The following is a 23,668-nucleotide window of genomic DNA, read 5'->3' as shown; positions in this document are numbered from 1 at the left end:
CAGCTAAATCCAGCTTTTCACCGATTCTGTGAAATAGCCAACTGCTGCAAGTTTAGAAAGAGTTGAACACACACACACACGCACACACACATTTGTCTGGCCCTTGCATCTGACCTCCCACACGAGCTCTTGGCAAAGTACAATATGTAGCGTTTAAAGCTGCTTCCTGTTACAAAGCCAGAAAATTATTATATTTTACATTTGCGCATAATTGTATTGTCGCTACTTGTATATAAAGTGCACTACAATGGGCGGGCAAAGGGTATTTATTTGAAAGGAGAGTGAGCAAAGAAGCCCTGGAGTCATTAGAATGATTCATCTGGTCAAACAGTTGATATAAAGCAGGGTAACGACACATTGTTCAGCCGCATGCAAAGCTAATCCATTCGCACAAAAATACGGTTGACTTTATTTTCCCTTTCCCTGTGATGCCCCAGTGCTTGCCACTGCTCTGCTGACGCTACATCCAAATACCGACAACAATAAAAGACAATTATTTAGGCCTTTGATAATTATGTGTCAAAGGCAGTGAAAGCCACTAGATAATTAGGCAGAAAAAAAAGGAAAGAATGGTAATTCACAATGGAGATCCCCTTGGGGAGACAGGCAGACTCATCCCTAGAAAGAATGCAGACGGGTAGAAAAGAGGGAAGCAGGCAAAGACATAAAGATGGGAGCTCTTTATGGGGCCTTGCTTACTGTCAGAAAGCCAATGTGAAAAGCCACAATTATAAACAGATCGCAAGTGCAAAGAGAAAGCAGAAAAATAACAAGCGGTAAACAAGTGACAGGAGGGAAGACGAGTGCAGCGCGTTGGTACCAGAGTGCAATGACGGGAAGGGAAGCGCCCCATAACCATGCACTCGACTCGACACATAACGTGCCTGGACTGCGGACTGCCAAGCGCCACGGATAATGTCAGACTTCCCACTGAGCAGTGGAGCACTGCTTAAATATTTGATTGATTAACTGTCCCGTCGCTGCCAGAGAGTACGAGGCGAGCGGCGAGAGCAAACAGACAACGAACAAACAAACATGTATGCGGATGCACACCGGATGCTTAGACAACACATGCACTAACGCCGCCATAAATCTTGACACACCAACACTGGGACGGGAGGTGAAACACACACACGCTCACTGGGACACAGTGAAAAGCACATACTCTGCAAAGATAAGTGGCACAGGCTGGAAAAACAAACATAAACCCCTGACTGATGCTAAGGATTTTGTCACCATAAATCAATCGGGGATAATAGACTCGTGGACATGGTTAAGTTGCAATGTGTCCTCATGGGAATTTAGCAGGAAATCGGACTAGGTTCAGCTACGCGAGTGTGACCGCATCCATCTGTCCATCCATTTTATATACGGGTTATGCTGCTCGGGGTCACAGCAGCGGGAATGAATCTCATGCTATGCTTTTATTTACGAACTTTGGACTTTGAGCTACAGTGTAAGAAAAACAGCCCTCTGCCAAGACTGTCAGCATTTGGACAATTACCTTCATGGTGAACACATACATTATACAGCTATTGTCAAAATCATTCATACCCTGGGCAAATGTAGAGGTAGGGTGTTTTTCATTTGGTTGTTGGGCATCTTTGGGCTGTGGCATTGTCAACAGATACAGTTGTGCTCATAAGTTTACATATCCCTAGAGTTTGTTGCACTCTAAAAACAGTTGGCTTGAAAATAACACAATTTGAAGTCAAAATGGAACAATCCACTAATTGGGTCGATTTGACCCAACTTTTATGCAAAAACAACCCAGAAAATTGTTGTGTACAAAACTACCCATTTTCTCTGTGTTTTTGTAAAATCGGATGGCAGTTTTTGTTCTTCACGCTGATTGAGTTGTGCAAGTCACATTAATGGGGAAAACAAGTTTTGAAATGTGAAAAAATATTGACCTTTGTTCACCAAGATCACAAAAATATAGCAATTAAACATGGATGTTTAGAGTTTTTATATCCACTGTATTTCCGGCCTAAGCTTGAATTTAGTCCAAAAATGCGCAAAACGGTTTACAAAAGTGAAAAAATATACATATCTGCATCATTATCTGGATCTTTTAACTCATTCACTGCCATTGACGGATGCATTATTTGTCTTTTTACAGTTTAGCCATTCAATCCCAGGAATGTATTTATTTATATATATTCCAAACATTAGGGTAAAAGAGGGTTTGAAAATGCCTGGCAGTGAATGAGTTAATAGGCCCACCTTGGCCAATGCCCATTTTTGGGCAGTGCCTTACTCAAGGTGCACCTTGAGTATACTCAGGAGAGAGACTAGTCTATCTTCAAAAACGTTCTCCATGAATTACAACTCATTTGCGTTCAATTGATTAGGCGGGTTTCATGGGGTCACAAAGAGGTGGACGGCGTTGTGGGTGTGGTGTGCTCAAGATCCCCGACGCAAGCCGTGTCATCCACTTACACACATAAACACACTCATCCCTGGCTGTGAAAACACAGGCGTCTGTCCCCCCCCCATGCTCCAACACCCTCCACAGGAAGAGACAACACCAGCGCTTCCTGTGGCTTTGAAGCGGCAAACCCAGGTCCCCTGTCAGTCCCTAGCTTCCTTTGTCTTAACCTCAGGAAGGAAGCCCTCTGCAGCACGATGCCACGGGGGCCCTTGGGAGATGGACCGAGTGTGTTTTGTGTGTGTGTGTGTGTGTCGAGGGCCTGTGCGCACTAAGGTCACATGCATTTACTCTCAGAGTTGCCCCCACCTCTGGCGTGAACTCTGGCAGAGGCTGTAAGAGGGAGGGAAAGTGCAGGAGGGGATGGCAACAACTTCCTCCTCGCTTTCCTTTCACCGCTTATCGGCGCAGGCATGATGGAGGGACGGCGAGGGAGAGTGTGCGGAAGTGAAGCTGGAGTGGCGGGCAGACCGATAGGGTGAGTTGGGGAATTAGCTGAGTGACATTGCCAAAGTCAGGGGGCAGTGGGAGGTGGCGGCTCACGACTGCGTATGTTCAACGTGCGTGTAAACGCGCAAACACACATGCAAACGCACACACGGGCTGGGAGTGGAGAGGAAAAGGAAGGGCAATAAATATTTACTGACACAGCACAAGTGAAGAATGGCTGTCCACTGGTGGAAACAAAAGGCAGAGGATGAGAAGCAGCGTGCCAGGAAACCTAGAGGCTGCGGGCGCTGCGCCTCGCTTGTGCCCGCATGGAAACAAGAGGAAGGGAGGAGGGGGAGGTGGATAGAAAGGGCAAGAGAAGAGGGGAGAAGAAGAAGGGAGGGGGGCGGGGGGTAGGGGGGGCACAAAAATGGGGTTGTGGGTAATGAGTGCTCATAAACAATAACAGCCCGGTGGAGAGCAATTGCTGTACACTCAAGAAAATGGATTTAGTTTCTTGATGATTAATTTGAGTGAGAGTTTTTATGAGCTAGAGCATTGGGTCATGCATTATGGTACGTGCAATGTTTTTTTTTGTGTTTTACTCCCCGTATTACTTCACACACGTGTGTTGCTAAGTGATCCATCTACATAAGCAGCAGTAACTTTCAACATACTGGAGAATCTTTGCCTCTATATTTGTGGCCATGATATATATATATATATATATATATATACAAAAGACTCGTTTACAGTACATTCGTAATAACAATGGTCAACAGCAAATTTGAATCACAGACGGCTCTGTGCCCCTAAATGTATTTCCGACGTGGATTTAAAAAATGTCTTTACTTTTTTTTCAAGCACATTAGCTTTTGAGATGTGTTTTTATTATTTGTCCAATAAATGCTTGCACAATACAGATTTTACCATGCATTTTAATTTAGAGCTATGACGTTTGTCACCTGTTGCTGTACCTAAACCGTTCATTCATAAATATTACTAAACATATTAATACATTGCATATGTTTTTTTTACTATATTTTATTGTTAATATGAAAACATGGTGTGCTAGAAAAAAAAAAGAGGACAAATTCAAAATCAACACAAAAAAGGAATCTAGAAAAGTTTATTTTCATCTCAGATAAAATTTGTTTGTGAAATATGTTGACTAGTGTAATTGATTAATGCAATATTTGGGTGTTGTTTGTACTCTGCTGAAATGTTTGTAATATTCTGTCCCCATCAAGTTACTATAAAAAGTGAACCACAATACTATCCAATTTTTATGGCTATTGGTCTTATACAGCAGTGGTTCTTGCACTTCACCTTTAGTCACAAAAACAAACAAAATCCCATTTCAGTGTAGTAGTCTACCAACTTGAAATGAACTAGTATTGAAATGAACAACGGAAATTCCAGGTCCATGCCAAAATTCAATTTATAGTCATTACAAGTTGCCGTTGCACTGCTGTTGTTTCCCAAATTAAAATTCTTCCAAAATGCAGATGATATGCCTGTCCCAAGACGCCACAGGTTACAGCAGGCCAACTGTCCATTGGGTTGAGTGTAGTTCTCTTACCACTTTAGTTTTGGTGGCTGCCATAGTGCCACTTTTGTCAATCAAACTCTCCCTGTAATGTGAGGGAAAATGACATTTTGGTTCGGATGCGAACAAATAGGTGCGATACAACCGGGCTCAATAAATTGCAGATTGAATAAACAAATAATATTTTTTTTTGTGAAATCCCATGAGCACTCTTGCACATAGTTTTCTATTCCACCCTATGATAAAAACGCGACACACACACACAGTACATTGTGTGATAGTAAAACTAAGCTATTACTGTTCCATTTTGGCATATCTTGTTACCTCGGGATTATTTTGTCACTTTGTGACCTTTAATCATTAAGAATGAAAAAAAAAAAAAAAAAAATTCGACATTTTTCACCTGATATGATAAGCTGAAAATTAGGTGGCCGGCCCCAATTTCATACCACGTGGCTGGGTCAGGAAAATTCTGATTTCATTGGATTCAAGTGTCCATATGTGACCCGGTTGATGATTGACAACAATTACTGCATTGAGTCTGGAATACATCCATGCATAAAGTAGGACTGTGACACTCACCACAACAAAATTCTTAATTTCTTAAAAAGAAAAGCACAGCACAAGTAGCAACAGCTTATAAATTTCACACAACACAAGGATGCTTAGCAGTGTCCTAAAAACTCACATTAAGTTCACATTGAATTGATATTGACACAGTTAACAGAGAAGACCATTTCATAAAATTAAGAGCGAAAGATGATCATATATTGTTGAGCGACGATAATGACTGAAATTCTCCAAATGGACATTTCTAATTAGGCAGTGTTCCTTAAAAAAGTAGATTGGCAATGCTGCATTTAATTAGCGTCCTGCGTTAATTGGAATAAATCTGATTTAAGAAATTCAGTGTGATGTACGGTGGCCGGCGTCTCATCATTCCCCAATCAACAGGCCGCATTAACAGCTTTGGTCGAAAGGCTTGAAATGGGAAATTTGCTTTTGGAAACGATCGCATCGGCCTCATCTTCTCCGCAAGCCTCCTTCCTCTCTGCCTCCCTCCCTCACCCTTTCTCCTTCTCCTCTTCCTTGTCTCCCAACCCTACGGCAATGCTGTAAAATAGAAACCTAACCTCAATATTTTCCCTCACGGTGCTGGGACTTGCTGGCCCATTAAATTCCTCTTCCCATGTGTCGGCTTGCACATTTCCACCGTGAAAATTCCGTATAATTAAAGTTTCTTAATGATTTATAAGCTATAATAATAGCCGTAAGTATTTGAGAGCAGGTTAAAGGGACAGCCTCTAAGTGCACGCAAGGGGATGACCCTGTTTGAACATAGTTTCGGATGGGCGACTCTCCGCTGGAGACCAGGATGGATCAGGCGAGGGGCAACAACACTGACGAGATGGAGGGAGGGTGAGAAAGAGGTAGAAATGGAGTGGGCCTAATAATGGGTGTGTCACGGAGGAAGCTGAGACCTCTCTGCACTAACTTGGGGGTGATATGACGCGGAGGAGAATTGAGGCCTCTCTGAACTCTGATAAGGGCGAGACAGCTGACTACGGACCAACAAAAGCACACGCAGATGTTGCTGTGCACAAAATCTGAAAAAGTTACTGGCAGAATGACATTTTAGACCCTCAGAGGGAATGATAAAAGGACATACACAAAAAGAGATTTCGAAATAATATGCCAAAGTGAATTAGCGTGGCCGACATTTCATGGATTATCATTTTATAGTAGTTTGGTATTTAGCGGGATTTTGTCAATGAGTTGGGCATACTTATAGTGCAAATCTGGTTAAAGGTACAGGCGCTGGATTTTTTCCCTCCACTCTAGTCGATCTCAATTTTACATATCCTCGCTGTCCTGTGAAAAACACCTATGTCAAATTTTGTCTTTTTAATTTAATTTTTTTTTTCACGTTAATGGGAGGCCTGTAACGCGGAAACCCCCCTTCACATGCACACGCACCCCCCCCCCACACACAGATGTTTGCTCTCTGCTGTCTTTCGCATGGCAAGGATGATATATTTGCCACTTAAGAAATCTGTGTTTTTTCACACTCTTCCAAAGCAGCAACAATGCAAGTTGCAGCCTGGGTGTTGCTGTCCATATCTGGCACACGTACACGCGCACGCACTCACACATCCAAGATAGTTACACATTGATTCTCCATACTAAACTGCCCAGAGTTGGCATGCAGCTTGCCATTTCTAAAGTGCTATGTGCAGTGAGAATAATTGCAAAAGTTTTACTCACATCATTGTTGTGAAAAACTTTGAAGAGGATGTACAGAAAAAAAAAAAACATGGAAATTGTAAGAAATGTAAACGAGCAAGCAAGTTGATGAGTAGTGTTTGGGGAAAAAAGTTGTAACGGCAAAACTAATGGTAACAATGTCTCCGGTGGACAAATTTTCACCTTAGCTGTGAATGAAGAGGGAGGAAGAGGAGAACCAAATGAGAAAACAACAAATCTGGAGGCGCCTGCTGCTCCGCACATTACTGGCAAAGCAGGTTTAAGTGTGTGTATGTGTGTAGGTTCGAATGGGTGCGAGTGTGCGTGTGCGTGTGTGTGTGTGTGTGTGTGTGTGTGTGAGGGGTCATCAAGGCTGCAAGAGGAGGATCCGTGAAGGATTAACTTTTAGAGCCACTCCAACCATCCCTGAATGAGGAGCAACAACTTGCCAAAGATGGAAAAAGAAGGAAAGAAAGTTACGGGTAAAAGTCAAAACTAAAAAAAAGTTCTTCCTTTGTCTTACTTTTTTTTTTTTTAAATGGTCCTTAAGATTTGCTTGTCTACTGTGCCACGGGGGAAAAAAAAGAACACATTATTAAAGAAACAGGTTGTGTCATCCACATGTACTCGAGGGAACGAAGACTAAGAGAGCCAAAAATACAGGAGGCTGACTGAAATTAATGGAAATATATAACAATCTGAAATTAACTTCTCATTGCCACTAGCCATGATTTAAAACAGCCTTTCCAGAAGAAAGAGTTGAAAACACGTACAAATTGGACGGACAGACAGGCTACAACGTAATTGGCCATATCAAGCAAACACTTTTGCAGTTCTCGCAGCATTTTGCTTGATAAACAATTTCATGAAGGATTGAAAGATAAAAACAATAGAACAAATTACTTGGATGTTGTCAAGTATTCAAAACCATTCAATTTGTCAATTGAAACTCAAAGGTAACAAATATAACGTGTTTTAATTTGACTCTAATTATGTAACCTTTTTCTTTCCTCCGTTGAGCTATAAAACACAAAAAACCTGGAACCACTTACACAAAACAAATTTTGTGACTTTATTCCAATGCGATATGGATGGATGTTATTTCAATGTGCATCGAAATGGCTAAAACTGAAGCATTGGTTTGCATTTTAATAATGATAATGATAATAATAATGATAATAATAATAGGCATTATTATTATTATTATCATTATCATAATACACATTCTGGTGACAGTATTATACCACAGCAATGCACTAACTTATATTCAGTATATAAATACTCAGTAGATACTGTTGATTTAAAACTGCCTGAGAGAAGGGTGAGTGAACTCATACACAGTATGTACTGCCATACACAATTCACTATAAAGTATATTATTAATCTTATAAAAAAAAAAGCAATTAAATCAAAGTGGTATAGCGCCTGAAGCTATGCGGACTGTCATTTGTGCTGAAAATGCCACAGAAGATTACAGCTAGGTTTGTGGATTCCATCAAGCCCCTTTTTGATTAGGGAGTCAATTATTTCTCATTACTGAAGATGCTATTTCGGAAAAAGACCTTGTCAGTCAATCATGCAAAAAGTCCTCGAAAAGCGTGAATAAACCATTAAAGCGAGAGAGGCGCATCAAGGGAGGAGGAGGGGGGCTGTTGGAGGAAGCGCACTGACCCCTTTCCTCACCCAAACTCCAAGTTGTAGTGAAATTACCTTTTTAACTATTACACCTCTGTCAGGTCTTTGCCGGCGTATGGTAATTAGAGCCTTCGCTGGAGGACATTTGAAAGGAAAACAGTATATTTATTCATTTATCTCGAAGAAAGGCATTTATGCAGAAGGTATGTTGGAATGCGGTCATTATCTTGTCATTTTATGGTTGTTTGTGTAAGAGTGAGCATGAGTGTCTGAGTGTGTGAGCAATAAGTATCAGCGGTGGACGATTCAAGGTAACTTGATATTCTGTGTGCATATGAACAAATGTGCAAGCATATATATATACTGTATGTATATATATATATATATATATATATATATATATATATATATATATATATATATATATACTGTATGTATATATATATATATATATATTAGTATATGTGTTATATATATTAGTATACGTGCAGATGTGTGTTAGTGCGAATGTGTGTGTACTTTGCCACTGCAACATACTGATGGGCGAGCACAGCACCGTCTCCCGTCCTCTTTGTTCTGTGTTGGGTTTGACACCTCGAAACAATAGCGGCACTTCAAGTCGTCCAACCCCATTCGCACACTGCCTGGATGGGAGCTGCCAATTAGCACTATCAACACACCCCACATCATCTGTCTGCTTACCAAGAATAATAATAATAATAAGAGGAAGAAAAAAAAAAATCGCATTATGCAGTGGAAATGGTGCACGTGTGCAGAGTCACAAAAGTTGTATGAATGATGTACAAGTGGAAAATAAATGGCCACGAAAAGCAGTTTCAAACTACAGGTAGGGATAACACTGTAAGAGTTGATGGGGGAAGACGTTTCCTTTGCAATTCCCCAAAGTGACAAGTTTGAAGTCTTTTTTTTTTTGTTTGTTTTTATTTTTTGGGACCAAACAATGCAGCCGCTCCCGTCCACTTGCTCCTAGCTTTGGTTAACGGCATGCTTGGCGAGCAGTGTTTGGCATCAACCAGGCAGCCAGACATTGCAGCGTGACCCAAGGGACCGAAGGCCAACCTGGGCAGAGAGACAAGGGGGGGTTGCTGTGCTGTCATCGAGAGTAGGTCTCCGCGGGTTAGAGGTGAGCAGAAGTGTCTGAAAGATGACTTGTCGCTCCTCTCGAGCCCTTTTCATTAGCCTGCAGACCCGCGTTCAGCTCGCAGAAATGGCGGCTGGGCGGCCACGGGAGACGCGCTGCCTGCCTGTCTGAGAGCAGCTCTGTGTCATCCATTACAGACCGGGGGACTGTTTTTTTGAACAAACGGAGCACGCGCAAGACACATTTCGACAAACAGACTTGTTTTCAAACCTGGAGAGGAGAGGGGTAGCAAAGGACAGGCAGTGCCCCCTAGTGTTTGGCAGAAACCAGACCAAATAAACTAGCCTCAACTCCAGGTGACAACACATAAACACACTGGACTCCAAGCGACACTTGAAGAGAGAAGGTGGCGAGTGGTGAGGAGGTCATAACGCAAGTAGCATCACATGAGGGAAGAGGCATAGTGAAGGGGCCGGGGAATTGGGAGGGCAGGGATGAAAGCTCAGGAGTGAGTGCCGGCGTGTTCTATACAGTATGTTCTTCAGCTGGTGTGGAGGTTACAAAATGCCTGAAACAAGCACAATGTTTTTCAATATTAAATGCTGCGAGAGCATAGAGAAAGCATGGCTTTATGTGCTGGACGGTGTGGTGTGTGTATGCAAGTTCCTGCGTTTTCAAAGCCCCCTGAATGCCCGTGTTGCTTGCTGCAAGCAGGTGAGGTATTTCGCCTTCCTGGAGCGTGCTTTAATGACAGCACAGTTGGAGTTTTCTGTATAATCAAACACACAACAACAAATCCATGCATTGTATATTTAAATACAGTAAATAGTTTGTTTTAGGTTGATCGCCAGCTTAATGCTAGCACTCAATGGAAAACCCAATGGAGCGGCTGGAAAAGATTAGCATTAAACATCAAAAGCTTTAGTAACACATACAGAATCAGGTCGTATAACAATACTCACGGGCATATATTCTTCGTAATCGGTGAAAAATGAGTTCTATTAATAAAGTTTACTTTCTACTTCTACTCTTTTTATCTTCATGTAAGTATATCTCCATGCGCACACCACTGCCCCTAAGAGGCCAAGATGTGCACAGCAGGAAAGGCAGGTATTTTGTTTTATTCATAGGTTGTTTTTTCTAATTTCTATTAATTTATTTTACTTGTTCCTAATTTATTTTCTGGTTGCACTTTAAAGTTATATTTAAAATTGAATTTTGGTAGTTTAATAAATACTAAGGTTTGAAATCGAATGTATAATAGTGTTTATTAATCATGATTTCAATATCAATCAAAATAGACGTGCTTATTATTTTCTTCTGTAATCGCCCTGCCCAAAGAGAAAGATATATCATGACAACTGATGTCACTTGGGAATCTTAACTCAGACTTATGAATCAAATCACATTACAGCAAATACAACTTGGAGCATGTTTTCACAAAAGATGTGAAAATCTACAACACATATGTGCAATGACTTTATTTTTGGGGACAGGATATGGCGTTCCGTGTAGCACCATGAAACATGGCGTCCCCTCCAGTGAGTGTCCAACTCGCAGTCAGCGAACACATCAAAAGCTACTCAATACGCTGAGTCTCTCACTCGCCTGCCTTACACAGTCCTCTCTCCACCTTCCTTTTGGCTCTTTTACAACCCTCATCGTATTTCACACCACATAAAGCTCTAAAATGGCACATAAAACAGTTCATCTCCTTTCACTGTCAGCTTTCTGGGCTTAAAAAATTAAATATGTTTTACCGCAAGTACATAACTAAAACACGCCCCTGGAAAAAAAACGTGCCATAAAGAATTCAAACACAGGCTTGCCATAAGTAATGGAGTATATAGGACAGGGTATAGATCAGCTAAGAGACAAAGTGGAGAACTGAAAGCACACCAAAATGATTGAGGGGCGATTTTTTTCTTTGCCGTCAATCACTTTTCAAATCAAACAAAAAAAATAAATGCCACTGACATGTATATGCAAACAAAGTCATGATTAGCACGCAAAAAGGGGTCATTCATTGATACTGAGGGCAGAGTTCAGAGGCAAGTGCCGAATATTACAAAGAGGATATGAGTGGAAGAGCAGAAGAGGAATAAAACTGTTTCAACTTCAACCCTAAAGCCACTGAGTTCATTGACATTTGCACCAAGCGCCGCCTCGCTTTTGCTCACGGCTTTTCAGAAAAAGACGCTCCCTCTTTTCACTTTTCACGACGTTTTCTTCTTGCGACTTTGAGTTCAGAGTGAAACAATCACAATCAAGAGGGACAGAAAAGCAAACTGGATTGAATGTGATAAATTCAAGCCATGCCTACGCGGCAATTTGCAAATGCATATGTCCAAAGGATTCCTCTTGTATGTCGGATCTGTTCTTAAGGAAAAAATTAGCAAGGAGGGGGAGGAAAAATGACAAGTGACAAGCGATTCATTGGAGCTGTCAACATGTCATCTGTGGCACATTCAAAGCTCACGTCAAGCGAGCGTATTCCCTCGCTGGTGAAGGTGACCTGGGTCATAACCATCTGACTCACCCAGACACAGCAGGTGAACGCCTGGAAATGCCACAATGAGGAGAATGCAAAGCTAGCACGAGAAAAAAAAGAAAGCAAATGCAAATAACAGCACAGAGAAAAAAGGAAAAAAAAAACAATACTGTTTTTAAAGGACAATATGTGATTTGCATTGTCAGAGATGAATTCAAATCAGCTGTCGCAAAACACGTAAATATCCCGTTGAGATCTTACCGCTGCAAACAGCGAGCAGTCACAACTTGTAATTTATTAATAAAAGAAGACTAAAAAGTCATTCAAGTAAAGCTTTTTTAAGTAATTATTGTATGTATATGTTATCTTATGTAGGAAACCCTTTTAAATGTAGTCGCAATAAAGTTTCACAATTGGACACCACTCTAGAAAATGGCTGAAGTTGTACTCACTGACGTCCAGATACTGAGTGGAAGAAAAGACTAATCGAAACGAATAAAACTAATACGACTATTTATGAGACAAAGAGGTGACCAAAAACTAGGAGCGATGGCCAGAAGCTCAATTGTGACCTATGTCAATTTAGAAGGGCTGACAACGCATAATGACGCCAAGGAGACAAGTTGCAGAAATCAACGGCGGCGTCGAAGGCTTGTTTGAAAAGAATGACGGCGTGAGGGAGGTCAGAAGAAGAGGAGAGTGAAGAGAGCGGGACCTTGCCTCGGAGGCTACGAGCTGAGGGGGAAACTGGAGAGTGGCAGACAAAGCGGCGTACCGCTCTTGTGCAGAGGAACAAAGAGAAGAGGTGCATTATGGGGGTTTGAGCCCTACGCTGCCACGGTGGATAACCGAACAACGTACATATGAACAGTATTTTGTAATAATCAAGGATAAGCGTAATATGCCATAAAACAACCAACACAAAGTATTACAGATGCTGAGTGCAAAGTCCATTATTAGGATATGCTATCAATTTCAGAAATATCTGTATTTTTTTGTTGGGGTTCTTATGTAAATACAAATAAAAACAAACAAAAGCAGAGACGGAAGATGGAGTTTAGATTAGGAAATTATGCTATGGGTATTTTTGAGGGCTGTCATTACAGATTGATGTGGAAACGGAACAAATGCGCATATTCAAGAAATAGTATGAAAAATGTCAAAGGTAAAATTTCCTTCCAACCACTTTGACATGACATTCTTTTATCAGTCCTTCCTCTTTCCCTGTCTCTGCTTCTTCTTCGGTCAGGTCTGCTGAACCACAGCCGTAGCTGAACTCTGGGTAGCACTGTCTCCAGAAAAAAAAAACAAAGTGATCAATGTGAGAAGGCACGAGGCGCTCATGGACAGGCCAATCAATGGTGGAAAGAACCTTGCCCAGGGCCTTATGCAAATGGAAGCACGTCCTGTAACCTCGGGAGTGAACATGCGCACTAGATCAATGGGACGAGGGTAGGACCTTACAGCAAGATCAGCCTCAGCCAGTAAATATGTAATGATGAATCCCTTAAGATTTCACTGAACTCATATGAACGAGCTGGGCTTCTTACATTACAAAGTGGTGCAAAAAAAAAAAAAAAAAAAAAAAAATACTACTGAAAAGAATTAGGTATGGCACAGATTGGGGCGGTCAAGAACAATCCTTTGAGCCTTGAGAACAGATTGCTATTTCACTTCCTCTTGTCGACAGAGAAAAATAAGACGACAACAAGAGAGAGGCTTACGAATGGTCCCCTCAATAATACTTGTCGGAGATGAGTTGCTATTACATCGCCATGGCAACAACAGTGTGTTTTGACAAACAAACTAAGAGTGCATGACCAGATAGCCAAGATGCTCAGACATTACAAATGACCTTTTCCTTAACAATAAAACATATCACATATATTTGATTAATAACGGTGGTAATAATGATTTCACTGAGTTTCCATTATGATTCAGAAAACTTTTGGAATTGTGCATGAGATTTTAACAATTGGTAACACAGACACAAAAACTAAGATGAAAAAGAGGCATTAGGTTATAAATACAGTGCTGTCGAAGAAGTTGGAGACATATAAAAAAAACAACTCAAGGGCAGAGACAATGGAAACAATACATGGAAGTGATTCCTGAGGCGTATTGACCATTGCGGGGTTACAGAAAAGAGCAGCGGGTCCATGTATGCCTGTAGGAAATGAACTGAAGTCATAAAGTTGGATCAAAACACAAGATATGCGGGCATCAAGTTCCCTAGTTTATAAACAATGTGAATTAAATTACAGAGATACATTGCATTTTGAATTGCCCTTGGTTGTTGGATGTCTCACATGACCTCGGTAAGCCAAAATGAAGAAAACTAAACTAAATGTAAACAACTGCTCAATAAGCTGCAGTAATATTAGTCATTTTCCACATAGGTTACAGAATACAGAGTTGCCAACCTATTGAAATTCACTTCCTGAACAGTTTGTTAAGCCTTTGTCAAGAAAATATACCAATCACAATTATTGTCTGCGTGTCAGTAGACATGATCATTTGCCAATGAAGCGTCACTTTGTGCAGATGCCCTTGTTTGTCGTCGGTAATATAAATCTAATAAAAGTAAGATCAATCGGTATGTGCATCAAGTCGTTAGCTTTCAGCTAACTTTGGACTCATCTCCTAGCTTCTGCAGCGACGCATTATGTCACCGAGACATAATGGAGAGACTGACAGAAGTGGCGTGTTGTCAAACATTGATCGCAATTATCTACCAAGTATTTTTGCTCATTTTCAACCTCTATTTAAATTAGCAGTGGTTGGGGCTTGAGTCAAGTCGTTAGCTTTCAGAAAACTTTGGATTCGTCTCCTAGCCCCGACAGCGACGCTTACACCTGACTATTGCTCTATTGTCACATGTGTTACCGTACTGCTTGTGCCCCAAGAACCATTTCTTGAATGGTTATAACACAGCATGGTGTTCTGGATTGTGTGTTAGCATTAAGCTAGCAGGCTTTCCTGAGGTAAAGTTACTGTAACTGGTTGATCTAAAAATGTCTAATGTCTTTATTTTATGTTAGTGTTGACAGTAAAGTATAACTAGGAGGGGAATAAACAGCGCAAAGCCAGTTTTGGGATTTTTTTTCACTATCTGTCAAACTAGTGCTTGTTATGAATTGAGTTGAGATACACTGAGTTTGCTGCCAAACTGTAGTATTAGTATTTAAAAATGTTGCTCTCGAAAACCGTGCCTCGGTTCACGTAAGTCAAGGCTCTTTTGAAATTATTTTTGGAGCAACTATGGGCTGTGATGATCTTCACTATGGGCACAAACTAACCAATGGGTCTGAGAAAGAAGCAGTCCACAAAAATACAAATCAGCATGATCTTAGACGTGTAGCAAGTGCAAACCTGAATAGATCATTCTGGTTTCAATCACAGTACAGCTCACATCTCAATCAACGCAATGCTTACAACAGTGTTTCTTTACTATGTAGCAGCTCTTTGGTGCCCCCACTACAGCACAGACTTTCAAGCAATTGTTTATATGGGTGCTTACAGTCTGAATTCAGAGTTCACACCTTCAGTGTATCCCTGTTGTGTCACAACATGCCAGGCCGGGCATGTTGTGTCACAACATGCCAGGCCGGGCAGCACAGCAGTAATATAAGCGTAATTAAGAGTAAGAGGCAGAGAAGGTCGCCAGAAGAGAGAATATACACACCTGCGAGTATTGCTGCATGCTTTGTTTGCATTTTTTGCTTCTCCATGTGTGTTAAAATAATGAATACATGAATGAAATGAAATTAATGAATAAAAATTGTTAGAAGGTTTACGATTACCTTGATATGTTAGTGTTAAGCTATAGACTTTCCTTGATCAATTACCGGTATATGGTTTGGTTGAACATTTTCATTTGAAATGTGCAAAGTTGAATTCTCTTTTTGTTTTATGCGTCACTTTTACAGTAACCTAAGAGTGACGAATAAAGAGCTTGAAGTAAGCACACTTTGCATGTTGTTTGAAGAGCTGTGGAGAGTGGGAACACGCGCTAAAGAATACTTAAAAAAGTGCATTTAAATATGTTTAAAGGGAGAGCCAACCCAAACATATTTTATCGCGAATATGTTCTATGCAAGCCCACTAGTTGAAACAAGGCATTCAGATAAATATTGCGTTTGTGGAATAAGAGTTAATCCACCCGTTTTTAGCCATCTCTGTGGGCAGCCATTTTGTCACTTCTGTCGATTGAAAATGATATCACAGTTGCTCAGGGCTCAGGTAACGACCAATCACAGCTGACCTGTTTTTTGGAAGCTGAACCGTGATTGGTCGTTACTTAAGCCCTGAGTAGTTTTGATGTCATTTTCAGTCGACAGAAGTGACAAGATGGCTGTCCCCAGAGATGGCTAAAAATGGGTGGATTTTGCTGCTTAACTCATTTTCCACAAACGCACTATTAATCAGAATGCCGTGTTTCAACTAGTGGGACGCTGGGAACATTTTCCTGAAAAAAATATGTTTGAGTGGATTTCCCCCTCTTTAAGTGAGTTTTAATAGGTTTAAATGTGTTTAAAGAGTGTGTGAGTGGTAAAACTATATATAATTAGAGGATCTCCATATCATTGATTTTGCCCTATTGCAGGTGGATCTGGAACATATCTGTCAAAAGGAAATGGGTTTTACAGTTAAAGTGACTCAAATATGTTGTTTGGGTGGCCTAATTTGAAACAACTAAAACAACTAATCTCCAATAGCCGCCGGTTTAAAAAAAAGAAAAAAAAGCATGTCGCTGTCTGCATCTGGGTAAATAAAAGTCTCCAGCCACTATTTTAAGGAATACAGTGTACAAGAAAACAAAGGAAAAACATGTATGTTATTAAGTGACTCAAAAAATGTGAATATGGAAAACATTAGAGAGTACGGGCATGCTAGCGACCAAGTTAGCGCATGAAAGGGCCGCACACCGTGACACACGTCAGCTAAAACACTTTTGCATTGATACTTTTTAATGAGCCTTGATTTTCTTGTAAGCACACATGCACATAAAACATGCAATGAAATAGGCTCAATTAAAAAACAAATCCAACACAAAAGACACAACACGCAATTCACGACGATATTGAAAGACTCGCAAATGAGTCCAAACCCCCCTCCCCTCCGCACTACAAATGTAATCTAGAAACCAAGGAAGCTCCCAAAACATAGAGCGAAACACCAACAAAGGTGAGCATAATGGCGTTGTATTGAAGGGAATACTTCACAAAGCCTATTGTGAGAGTATCCTTTTCAGGCGGCAAACCCGCTGTAATTTGGTCTGCGTCATCTGCCTCCAGTCACAATGCAGCACTACAGCTTTGAAATGGATGGCAAATGAAGGCCATTTGTACATAATCACAGCAGATAGAAGAATTCAGAAGCCCTACAATGTGTTGTTGAGGTAAAAAGAAAGACCTTGGTCTATCTGTGGCAGCCAGCACCGCTAAGGTTTTGCAAGGGAGGTCTTTTCTCCAGAAACAAGCAAATCAATTCAAATCAAATCAGCTTGCGAGCCGTGACATTTAAACAGTTCAATTTACATCCTTATGTTAAGAGGAGAGCCGCTCTCTAAGATGGCTATTCATTCGCAAGGAAATTAGACGTCTATATTTCACTCGGTTAATAGAGCAAATACGCTGTAGCATTGGTGAGGAAGAAACCGTGTCTTTTCGCGGCGTACAAAGGGCTCGGCGTGTATGTCATTATGAGCGATGCACAAACGCAGAGGGGATAATATACATAATATAGACAGGACTGGAAAGAAGCGCCACGCATGATACGCATGCATTAACACATTCAAAACGCGCAGGCAACGTCGCGGCACACACACACACACACACACACACACTTTCTCAGTGCTGATGGAGTCTGTCCTGAGGGCTGCCGTCCCGCTGTGAAGGCCGGCAGGCACTTTTGTCATGGTGGTCCTTTTGTTTCACATCAAACAAAACGCCACAGCTTTGCATATGGCTCCACTAATTTCTGCTAGTGTGCCCCAGTCATTTATCATCGCCTCTCACCCTCTCCTCCTCTTTTCCTTCCCTAACGTGGCTCTGATAGCTGCTAACCACCAAGCTGTTCTGTTTAGGATGATGCAGGCTTCTCCGGGCTACAACTGACACACGCACAGATGTGCACATGCGTATAAATGCACATCAATGCGCACATACAGGCTCACGTTAACCCCACAGACTAGCCGTGTAGCCACTCGCGGAACAAGACAGACACACACCCACAACAGCACACGCGGACGGACACATTCGCAGGAAACGACACAATGCTGCACCGCTTGCAAGCCCGCTGGCTATGGAAAACCTTGAGATTAAAAAAAAAAAAAAAAGGGAAAAAATAAAAAAAGGAACAAGACATCTCTTTAGCCCATCCTGAAGCAATAGACATGATAGCACTCTAGAGTTTAGAGGGTGGTTGAGATGTGCATAAAAAAACATTAAAGGAAGATATTTTCTGTTAGTCAGTCTCCTCTCACTTCGCTTATTTTAACTTTTTTTCATTTTAAAAATCTTTTCATTATTCAATCAAATCCTTTCAAATATCCATTTTGTTCACCAGCTTTACCGATGTTCCCATATGTATACTCAATTATTTTTGTAGTCGTAAACAAGATGGTACAAAATCCTGTTTTTATTAACAATAGGAGGAAAAAAAAAACGAAATGCAAATGTTGATAAACTGCCTCTTAGTAGAACATGTGTGTAAATGCGTGTTAAAATAAAAGCTACCTGTACACATAAAATTAAACTGCCATTTCAAGCAACTTATAGAAACCCTACATGTAGGTCCATAAGAATTTGGAAACAGTTGTTTCTTTCATTTAGGCTCATTCTGAGGAATAAACCTATTTACAGTCTGACTGGGATCTTTGTCATGAAAAAAAAAAAGATCCATCAGTTTCATGTCTGTGCATTGAGCAGCGAGCTTAGCACAGGATGTGATAAGACTAGGTGTGCAAAAACACAGGAAGCAGCTAGGAAATGGGCAACTTATGACAAAAAAAGACAACGGAAAAGAAAAAGTCTTATTTGAATATTTATCGAGTGTTTCCTGGAAATTCCCATTTCAAGTTCATTAATCTGGACCTTGTTGAAAAATTGGTGTAACTTCATTTGCATTTTGCACTAATGTGAGGCTTTGTGTCTTCCATGACTCAATTAATTTCTGATGTCCTGATTAGATAAATAGACAGACAGACTTTATTAATTACGTAAGGAAATTAAGATGTTGAAGGTGATGCTAAACATAAAAAAAAATCCTAATCAATACATGAATATAAAATGAATCCCAGTCGCTATTAAACAAAGGCAAGATGGGGAATAGAAGCAGGAGTGTTTTCACAGCCGGCTGTTACCATGCCAGTCATGAAGCGAGAGTCCTGCACAGAGGGCAGAGTTGGCCCGGCTGCTGCCCCGAGGGTCACCCCGACTGGGCGAGGGAGGCTCCGGAAGGACAAAAGAAATGAGAACAAAAAAGAAAAAGTGGGGGCACAGGAGGAAAGAAAACAGTGTTGCTAAGTAGAACTAACTTAGGCAACTTAGGCTGACTCACCCAGGACTGATTTGCTAGCGGTGGAAACCTTAAACAACGACACTTGGTCACTTTCTACACAACACGTCAAGTGGGAATTAATAAATATAAAAACGGATGGCCAAGCACAGAAAGTGTCACAAAGACATTTGGCCAGTTTGTCCAATATGTACACTATGAGTTTATGCTCATTTCAATACTTGAAGGGGCTGTTGCAGCAGCTGGCTCGTTGGCACCCACACACTTGTGTGCAAAGAGACAGACACCTTCTTATATAAGATCTTATATAAGGCTACCACATCCTTTCCAATAAGACCGCTCTTTTTTCACTTTGTGAGCACATAGGTTAGTGTGGGACAGACAACTCTTCCGGAACACGACCGCCGCCACCAACACTTCCACGTTCAAGCCCACTGCTGGCAATGAAGATGGATGAAAAGACAAGGTACAGATGGCGGACGCCTCGGTTTCTCTCGTTCTGCCCATGAGATCGCTATCTTTTTTTTTTTTTTTCTCATGTGAAACTCATCACACAACAGAAAATGTTGTGTTAAATGTTGAATATATATTTTCGGGTAGCAACTCCTGTCCATCTTTAAAAGCTGTTTTAAACCATTTTTATTCTTTGGCTTTTGACTCAGCATGAGATTTGGCATTGTTTTACTGTTTTATGGAGTTCATTCATAATCAACTCAGATGACGGGTGACAGACAGAGGAAAGATTTCTGAATGTGCCGGTGAAGCGATCCTCACATGAACACGAAACACAGCTAACTTTTCACGTACAATCTGTTTTTATTAGTGATGTCAACATATTGCCTCGTTAGCCATTGACGTTTACCACTTTCCCATGCCCCAAAGAGTTATCTCTCTAGTTTATGGTTGTCACTGGACTTTACCTCATCGATACCATCCGATTCTAAAACCTAATAATAAAAAAAAAAGCCAAATACAAAATGTGTGCAATGCTTATATACAAAAGTATAGAATCCACACAAGCCACAGCAACGCTCACATTTGTGAGATTTTGTACTAAATTCTCATGAGAGCCTGTTCTCTGTAGCGGCATCTTTAAAAAGTACCACAGCAGAGTCAAAAACTAGAAAGGGAGAGCTGTAACACTTAACTGAAATGGATAGCCGGAATGTGTGCAAGGGCAAAAGGGTGAAAAAATGGTGGGGGTGAGGCAGAAAGAGCAAGCAGCCTTTCGCCCTGTAGCTTCTTTTTCTGCACTCACAGTCAAAGGCAGTTAGCTCCTCTTTGATGTATCTATAATTAGTCCGTATGCAGTGTTTTTAAAACGAAATCAAATTGCAATGAAACACTTGAGCGCGCCACACAGGGGTTAACATGCTCCAGAGCATGGGGAGCGAGCAGCAGAAATTAACAGCGGGCCCTTTTGATAGGCTTGATCAGAAATGTATTTATTAACTGCAAAGGGGAGCAGTAATTAACCCGCATACAGCTTGTTTTCTCTGGGTCTTCTCATGTGTCGAACAGTTCATCCCGCAAGGCTCTGCACATACACACACACGCACATGCACATGCACTTCCCATCCCATCCCGCTGGACCAATTTCTCCTCAATTAAGTAGATGATGTATGTGTGCCAGTGTGTGCTTATAAGTGCACTGAGTCTGTGTGCATGTGTGTTAGTGAGACCCACTGATGTAGAATTGAAATACTAGTTGCTCTAAATTTTATGCATTTGTGCATGTGATCTTTCTGCACAGCAAGGCTTGAACGCGTTTGGCTAAAATGTCAAAGAGCTCGGGAGAGCTGCGACTGTGTATCTGAGTTCCCAATTAGTTTCAGGTTGGAAAGCGCAAAAGGAATCGCAACAATAACAGACAACAGAAGCTGGTAAGGCCTCGAGGGAAACCTGACGGTGGCATTTACCAACACTGTCACTTAAAATGAACAAAGGATATCTTTCAGCTCTTTGTCTTGATGTTATTATCCCCATACTGCATCAGTTGAATGCAATGTATTTATATAAACACATGCGCATCCCTGCATGTTCGTGATTTAACAGGGTTCTCATTTGACAAGGACATTACTTAAAAAAGTCCAGCAAGAACCTCGCATAAGCCTTTAAATACACCGGGATGCTAAGTGAGGGAAACACAAAAGGAAAGAAGGGATACAAATCGAAAGAATAGCGATTTGTCGTCATGCAGTCGAAACGCCCAAGAGATTGTGATGCTCTCACGGACAAATCACGGCATAAATATTTAGCAGTCAAATTAAAATGACAAAATCCTAGGAAGAAAGTATAGGTGAAGTAAAAAAAACAAAACAAGGAATAATATATTTCTGAAAGCACCAGTGGGACAAGTGACCACCTTCAGTCCCCCAATAGATGTATTCTAGTTATAGCCCACCCCCTTGCTAAGAAAAGACTTGAGAAATGTCATCAATAAAGGGAGCGACTCGAGCGGTGAATCCTTATTTTCATGGAACTGTAAGCAGTCTGGTAACCTGAATTCACTCATTGATGATACAAAGTCAATTGGGCTAACATTGTGCTAACCACAAAAACAGGCAGCTAGCCTCGTAACTCTAGTAGTTCTAAGATATAGGACTCTTTCATATGCTGACATGATTGAAGCTACTAAAGAACTTGTTTGTTTTTCAATACAGCAAAAACAAAACTGGCATTAGAAAAGGGATGTGTATACTTTATATATCCGTTCAGAAAATACATTTGAAAACGGAGAAAGGCAACAAACCAAAATGCTAAAGAAATTAATTCATTGGTAAATTCATCACACAGCATAATATAACATTCCCCAGATACAACGAAACTATGCCCCTTTGGCTTGTGGTCTGCAGTGAGATCACATCAACGAGATCACATCAAAACAATCTGACTAAAAGTTTAGCGTTATGTATAATCTTATGTCAATGCTATGGCATCATTGCTAGCTTTTGATCTTCCTGAAAACGTTCATTCTTTTAGAAACGCTTAGTTCTGGGGCTGATAACATCATAGTTCCTTATCCCAAAAGACCAGTGAATGATTAATATCATCAAATATGTTAAGAAATGTGCACTATCAAGACAGCATTTTGTGGTGGAGTTTGCATGGTGTTGCGCAGTAGCTAACTACTCCAAATATTGCCAGCGGTATATTTGAGCTGTTTGTTTTTAAATCATAATATCTTCTATAGAAAAGGCAAGCAAAGTACTGGAACAAACTCAGGATTCTATCCTTTTGGGGGAAATTACATAGTTCTATTTTGAGATCTAGATTTAGATGATGACAATCTATTCAGGCACTCACTGTATGTGCTGAGCCTATTATAATAATTAAAACACAAGAGAAAGTGATGACCAGCATCAAGAAAAAAGAATAACAAAATCATTAGTAAACCATCCATCCAGTTTCCTTCTTATCCCATTCAGGTCATGGCAGGAGATGGGGCCTATCACAGCTGACAGTGAAACATGTCAGCCATGTACTGTTAATGACTATATCCCTTTATCTCCCAACATCTTCCAACATACCAACTCTGAAGGCTGAGGAATCTGCATGTCAGTAATTGTACTACTGTTCTGCCATCCTGACAGAATTTATCGGAGGAAGTCAATTCTTTATCTAGTTGTTGAATGGAGCCCAAGGACAGGACAAAACAAATTGCTAATTGAACAAGTACTCCACTACGTGACTCCCTCAGGTGTCTGGAGTTGGTGCAGCTATTAAGGCTATATTATACTATTACTGTCCCTATTTAATGTCATTTCCTGTCCCGGGGTTATATTTTTCTCCAATGATTTGAGTCCTGCCACTAAACACTATCCTACAACAACAGCAGACCTCTACCTTAAAGTGACATGTGTGTTAAAACACAACAGTAGCATTTGCAAAAGTGATTGTGTTGAGCCGATAGCATAACCATGTTTTATACACCTATTGCGAGGTTAAGAATGTGAAGAAAAAGTTAAAAAAAAAAACAAAAAAAACACTGACCAGCTCGACAAAGGACAGCCCTCCATAGCTGTGGGCCACGATGAAAACATGCTTGGCTGCAGCTTTGGCCACAAAGTGATCCCACACGTAAAGCACGTGTTCCTCAGAGGAACCGTTTTCCTGCAAAACACAAACAGACTTATCGTTACTTATGTTTTGGGTTGTCAGAAAATACATAAATTCGAACTGTTTTACAGACTTTGACAGAGTCGGTGACGAATGAGCCGAACAACAATCGAAATGTTATGCTAAAGTTCAATGAAACAAAAGAGA

General features: G+C 40.8%; 1 protein-coding gene across 3 annotated transcripts in view; it reads right to left on the bottom strand.

Annotated features, from left to right (window-relative positions):
* Positions 1-23,668, bottom strand: part of arb2a (ARB2 cotranscriptional regulator A) — a 155,280-nt gene that overhangs the window by 60,816 nt on the left and 70,796 nt on the right. For all 3 annotated transcript variants that reach the window (XM_086031411.1, XM_086031413.1, XM_086031412.1), the window contains exon 8: positions 23,396-23,515. In XM_086031411.1, the coding sequence (XP_085887537.1) occupies positions 23,396-23,515 (120 nt within the window). The remainder of the gene's footprint in view (positions 1-23,395; positions 23,516-23,668) is intronic.

Source organism: Filicampus tigris, chromosome 5 (assembly GCF_054856515.1).
Source record: "Filicampus tigris isolate MCC_2025a chromosome 5, RoL_Ftig_1.0, whole genome shotgun sequence".
In the NCBI taxonomy this organism is placed as follows: domain Eukaryota; kingdom Metazoa; phylum Chordata; class Actinopteri; order Syngnathiformes; family Syngnathidae; genus Filicampus; species Filicampus tigris.
This window is presented reverse-complemented; position numbering and strand designations above follow the sequence as displayed.